At 34.8% G+C, this 6,514-nt stretch overlaps 1 protein-coding gene and 1 pseudogene across 1 annotated transcript in view; one reads left to right on the plus strand and one right to left on the minus strand.

Moving 5' to 3' along the window:
* The window catches only part of LOC107705036 (GDP-Man:Man(3)GlcNAc(2)-PP-Dol alpha-1,2-mannosyltransferase), an 8,887-nt gene extending 5,152 nt beyond the window's left edge, over nt 1-3,735 (minus strand). The window contains exons 1-3 of the mRNA XM_016508150.1: nt 3,641-3,735; nt 2,846-3,067; nt 1,492-1,863 (exon numbers count right to left, since the gene is read on the minus strand). Coding sequence (XP_016363636.1) covers nt 1,492-1,863; nt 2,846-3,067; nt 3,641-3,687 — 641 coding nt within the window. The 5' untranslated portion in view covers nt 3,688-3,735. The remainder of the gene's footprint in view (nt 1-1,491; nt 1,864-2,845; nt 3,068-3,640) is intronic.
* Nucleotides 3,736-6,134: 2,399 nt separating this feature from the next.
* The window catches only part of LOC107705028 (carboxypeptidase B2-like), a 6,694-nt pseudogene continuing 6,314 nt past the window's right edge, over nt 6,135-6,514 (plus strand).

Here is a 6,514-nt window from a genome sequence, read left to right on the forward strand (position 1 = left end):
TTTGCTCTCTCTCTCGCTCTCTCTCTGTGTGTGTGTGTGTGTGTGTGTGTGTGTGTGTGTATGATAGGCTTCCCAGGTGGGAAAGAATGTTGAGCTTTTGATTTTGATCATATTTTCTCTGTCACACACAGTAAATGTGACATCTGTTATTAATATATACTGAAGTCATATACCATCTACCTCATTTCTCTCCACTCATACGTCTTTGTGTTGACTCACTGGGCCTCTGAGAGACACACTGTCTACTCTGACATATTTATTTTGCTGTTATTTAAAATCCCCTCCTACACATTTAATCAAAACCCAGTGGCCTGCATATTAAATTCATTAATTTCATAGAAATAGCATCATGTGAATGATCTCCTGCTCTGTCTCACATATACACCCCCGCTCTCCCTCTGTCTGCCTCTCAGTCAGTCATTCTGTACTGTTCACTGTAATAATTACTGCAGTCTGTGTGTTTGTGTCTGTGGGTATTTGTCTGTCTAATGGACAGGCCCACACAAAATCTGCCCCCAGAAAAAAAAAAAAAAAAAAAGTATTATTATCTATGTTGAAAATGTTCCACAATGATTTAGTGGAAACCACAAAAACAATTTTTGTGGAAATAATTTTTTTTCCGGAGTCTTTGATGAATATAAAGTTCAAAAGAACATTTATTTGAAATACAAATCTTTTGATAAACATTATAAATGTCTTTACTATTGCTTTTTATCAATTTATTGAATCCTTGCGGAATAAAAATATGCATTTATTCATCAAAAAAAAAAAAAAAAAGTTTACTGACCCTACATTTTTGAACTGTGGTGTATGTAAATACAATTATGCACATGAAACAATTCATGCAACATACATAGCAACTAGGGCTGTAGCTATGGATTATTTTAGTAATCGAGTATTCTGCGGATTATAACATCGATTAATCGAGTAATCAGATAAGAAGTCATTTTTCTTTATTAAAGAGCAATACTAAATATACAAGAGATAATTAGATAGATCTCTTAAAATAAACAACTAATTTGTTTCTTTTTAGAAAAATTTACATTTTTATTGCTGAAATTGCATACATTAATAACCGTGCAAACTAAACCCATTTAATGTATTTAATTGCCAAATTGCATTCAAAATGCAAATATAAATATATCAATAAAAAAATTAATAAAAATACAAAAATCAATTTCACATTACTTTAAAAAGGTAAACAGTACAAACTAAAACTAAGGCATAAATCAAAATAATAGTAATAATAATAATACCTAAACATTGCATTTTACTAGCTAAGGAATTACTGCATTAATTCATCATGGACATTAAGACCAAAAATGTTATCAGTATATCAGTTTTGAACTACAACGGAATCATTATGGAGTTCTTTACATCTTAACCTCTACATCAGCTACGAAACGAAGGTTTTAAGTCATTAAACATTAAACAGTGGAATCACCTATTCACATTTAATTCAATAACAATAATGTGACTTTCTTGACTAACCTTGGGTTTCTTTCTCGAACCACTGAGAGCATATCAGTGCTGATGGTTGGGTAGTGCACATAGCTTCCCACATGACAACCACCCAGATAACGGAATACAGGCAGGGTGAAGGCATAGCCCATTGAGTCAATGTAGAGGTCTGGAACAAACTCAGTCAAGGCCTCCCACCCCAGGAAGATGGAGCCCACGCTCTGCCCCAGAAGGGTGAAGTGTGGGTACAGTTTTGCCTCCACCAGGAGACGATGTTTCAGGAACATAAACTTAACGGCTCGGGGGAGTCTGATGTTGAAGCGCTGCCACGCTCCATCTAAAATCTCTTCTGCTGTCACGCCCTGATCACCTGTGTAAACCACGAAGGAAACATCTTGGTACCTGTGAAAATATATGGGATTAAAAGTGTGAATGAATCCAGAAATTATACGAATTTTTCGTTAAGTCCATGCTGAAGCCCAGCCCTGCTGATTTAAGCATTTAAGACAGCTTCAGTCAAACGCAGAACTTAATACATTTATACAAGGGTCAGTGACATGCCATGCTTACTTCGCTGTCCTAGGCTAATTCAAATGATAAGAATATAGCTTTTAAATTAAGTATGCCTAGTGATTCAACTACAGTCTTAACCTACATGATGTAAATATAGACATTCTAGGGGTTTTGTCCTAATACTTTTTGGTGTCACATGAAGTTAAATATTAACAAGGATCATAAAGGACTTGTGTTAAAAGGGAGTCTGTCCAGATTTATTTTTTTTTTCTTTCTTTTTTGTTTCAAATACACTGTGGTGTAAATTTCCATGTCATGGAAATATGATATATTTTATAAATAATATGTGATGTATATATTTTATACATTATTATATGTCTATGATATATTTTACTTGAAATATAATAAGTTGCATATAAGTGGAGGTCAACGTCAATATTTTTTGAAAGTATAGTTTTCCACCAGTAGCCAAGTAACAGTCAGTGTAAAAGGTTCAAGTCATGCTGATAATTTTGTAGTTAGGCATGATCATTTTACAATAGATTTTACAGTAAGTCTTCGGACTACTTAACACTTGCCAGTCTTTGTTATTAATTATATATATATGGAATAATTAGAATTATGTAAATATTCTGTATGACATTTTCTGTGACTACAATCAATAACCTGAAAATTGTCAACAAACTTAGGAAATATACACAGAACACAATTTTAATATAGTATAAAATTATTTAAATTGTGGATTAGTGTTTATTTTATTATATGTATAATGTATTATTTATATTTTGCATGCTTTCACTCCCTATTTGTCACTGACCCATAAATGTCTGGCCAACTAAATGGCACACGCTTAACAGCTGAAATATCTGACCTGTTTTGAAGAGCACGTAAAGCACACCACAGCACTCTCTCTCCTCCTCCCCCTGCATTGCAGTATGGGTGGAAGAAGGCCACGGCGGGCCGGCCGTCCTGAGCTCTCCTGCTCTTCCTCTTCATCTGCAGCAAGGTCCTCACTCCCATGATGAAGAGGAAGAGGATGGCTGTCAGGACAAGACTCAGATAGAAGCATGGTAACAGCAGTGACCACAGTAACCTATGGAAGGCAAAAACCACACACCATAATCCACCTTTATGATTAATATCAGTTTACATACAATGTGTCCTATCAAAATGCATACTCAACTATAAATAGGCCTTAAAAGTAAGTATATGAATAGACAAGATCTCAAAACTAATTCTAATGCACATTGTTGCAGTTTTTCTTGTCATATCATGTTAAACAGCTCTATGTCTCCTCTAATTATTTTATTTTGTTTTGTTTTATTATACTGATGAATATCTATTGATCAGTAGCAGCCAAATGAGTGATACATGTGAATGGCTTGTTTCCTTTAACATGAACAGAAATTATATTGGCTCCAATTTCATTTGGGGATGTCTAAAGTATTGAAATAATACAAACCTTCAGATGAATATACATAAATAATAAAACAAATGCAAATAAACTGATTCCTTCATTCATTCGAAACAAAAAATGAACTGAGCAAGTAATTTTACAAAACATTCGTCCTGTGGCAACAAGGGTTCAACGAGACTTCAGTGGATTTCACATTTAAGGCATTGGCTTTAAAATCTACACAATAAACACATAATTTAAAATGTTTACCTAATTAAATCGCACAGACAGAGAGACAGGTGGTCGTGCGCTGACATCTTCCTCAAATATGACAACACAACACGTCTCTCGTCAGAACCCGGAAGCGCTTACCACTGGTCGGATGTTGTTTTTTACTTCTTCTGGCATTTTAATGAACGTTGGCAAACGACAGTTTCGCCACCTACTGGACAGGAGCCTAAATGATCATCTGGTTTGTTTTAAGAGCCCTTTTGTAAAATAAATAAATAAATATAAATAAATAATTTAAAAATGCCCTTGGCTGAAAGTTGGTGGTTTAAAAAAAAAAAAAAATGAAACAGCAGTTCTCTTAAATATTTTAGAAACAACCATTTGGAATCTTTTAAAATATAACCTACTCAGAGCTAATTCAAAGAAAAGTTCTAGATCAATACTGGCCTCTTACCTTGTCTGCATCATTTCACAAACTATTGGGAGACAGAACAAAAACATGAGGCCCCCAATACAACTGGCTTACTTAATATGTTTTAACATCTTTCTTGAGAAGTGTATCTGCAAATCGGAACAGTAAGTCATATTTTTCCTAAAATTATACATTATACAATCATATATTTAAGTTGTTGCTCTAGCAACACCCAAGACTGAAATCAGATCTCTGTTGTATGTCAGCATTAGCTTATTGTAATCAATGTGAAACCTCACTTTAAACAATAAAAGGTGAACATTACCTGCTGTAGAAAAAATGGGATCTCACCGTAGATTTTTTTTATTCATATAAAACTTTTTTTTTTTATTGGGTAACAGAATAATAATACAATGTTTGTATCTCCATCTATTAAATGTGGATATACAAACATTGTAGATTAATGATTACTACCTAAAATACTACGAGTAGAATAGCACGTTGTTAATAATTGAGATGTTATGACAACCAAAAGTTTGAAATAAACAGAAAATGGTACGTTCTTTGCTGAAGTGTTTATTGTGAATAATTATGTAGTAATTGTTAGTATTGTTATCAAAAGTATTTGCATATGTTGAGAATTTTTCTTAACACTATTGCAGAATAAAAGAAAACACAATTCTGAATTCTGCCAAAATTCTGACTCTGTGTCAGAACAATTATATATATATATATATATATATATATATACAGTGGGTATAGAAAAAAATCACTCCCCTTTAAAATAATCACATTTTGTTGCTTTTCAGCCTGATGGAAAATGGATCACCCCTTGTGTCAGTATTTTGTTGAACCACCTTATGCATTTATTACATTTTGCATTAAATACAGGGATATGTCTCTAGTAACTTTGCACTTGCAATATTTGCCCACTCTTCTTTGCAGAACTGCTCAAGTTCAGTTAAATTTGATGGTGTTGATGGTGGGACTACAATTTTCCTCAAGAATTAGACAGTATTTTGCCCCATCTATTTTTCCTACTATCCTGACAAGTGCTCCAGTCCCTGCTGCAGAGAAAACACCACATAACTGGATATTACTTTACTGTAGGAATGCTGTTATTTGGATGGTGAGTTGTATTGGATTTCCACCAGACATATCATTTGGTGTTGAGGCCAAATAATTAATCTCATCTGCCTCAGAATCTTCAAGGTGTGTTTTGGCAAAGCTCGGTCGTGAATGCATGTGGCCTTTCTTGAGGAGTGGCTTTTTTCTTGCAACCCTCCCACACAAGCCACATTTGTGGAGAATTTGTGATATTGTTGTCACATGCACACAATGACCACTCTTTGTCATAAATTCCTGCAGCTGCTTCAGAGTTGCTGTAGGTCACTTGGGAGCCTCTCTGACCGGGTTCCTCCTGCCCTTTCATCCAGTTTGGAGCGACGTCCTGATCCAGGGAGGATCTGTGTTGTACCAAATACCTTCCACTTCTTAATAATATACTTCACTGGGCTTCTAGGTATTGATAAATCCTTTGATTTTTTTGTATCCATCTCCTCACTTGTGCCTGTCCACAACTTTATCCAGGAGATTTTTTGACAGAGTCTTGCCACCTATAGTTGATTGTTTGCTTCAGTTGCATTACCAAAGACTGAAATGCTCCAGGAAAACTCTTTTCATGCTGAACTAATCAAAATGACTACAGCTGATCACAGTTGAAAGTCAAATGGCTTTGTGTGCCATTGAGAAGGTGATTAGTTACAACTGATTGAGTTTACAAGGCATTTTAGGAGGGGGGCGATCCTTGTTTTCAGCTCAGTGATTCTGTTTTATATATATATATAATGTAAACTCAGAATTATGAGAAAAAAGTCCGAATAAAAACGGATGTTTATATATTGTAAATCAGACTTTTTCTCAGAATTTCAAGAATCAAAATCCATGTTGTGAGATAAAAAATATTGCAATTAGCTTATATTATATCATATCACATTACATCACATATATCATATTATATTATAAAATAAATGACTGCAGCTGTTACTCGCTTCACACACAGTGACCAGGTTTTGTCCATCACTGTATCTACACAGGAACAGGAGAACTTAACAAGTCACAATGGGGTAAAAGGTTATTTGTTGACATTTATTGACTGGTATTCTGTCAGAGTGTAATGTGGTGTTTGGGTTTTGTTTCATGTTCTTGTTTTCGTTGTCTTTTATTTTGTAATTGTTTCACCCTGTTAGTGTCATGCTTCCCTTGCCCACATGTATCTCTGCCTTGTGTATGTGTCATGTTCTGGTTGGTAGTCTTAGTCATGTGTCTTGTTTCCCATTGGTTTGTTCTTGTCATGTGACCCTCTTGTCAGCTATAAGTAGCCATCATGTTCCCATTGTGCCCTTGTCGTGTATTGATGTTGTAACCCGCTGTCGTCAAGTCTGTTCATGCCTCGTCAAGTCAAGTCTGTTCATGCCTCGTCAAGTCAAGTCTGTTCATGT

This window comes from Sinocyclocheilus anshuiensis, unplaced genomic scaffold (genome assembly GCF_001515605.1).
Source record: "Sinocyclocheilus anshuiensis isolate Anshui unplaced genomic scaffold, SAMN03320099.WGS_v1.1 scaffold2533, whole genome shotgun sequence".
In the NCBI taxonomy this organism is placed as follows: Eukaryota; Metazoa; Chordata; class Actinopteri; order Cypriniformes; family Cyprinidae; genus Sinocyclocheilus; species Sinocyclocheilus anshuiensis.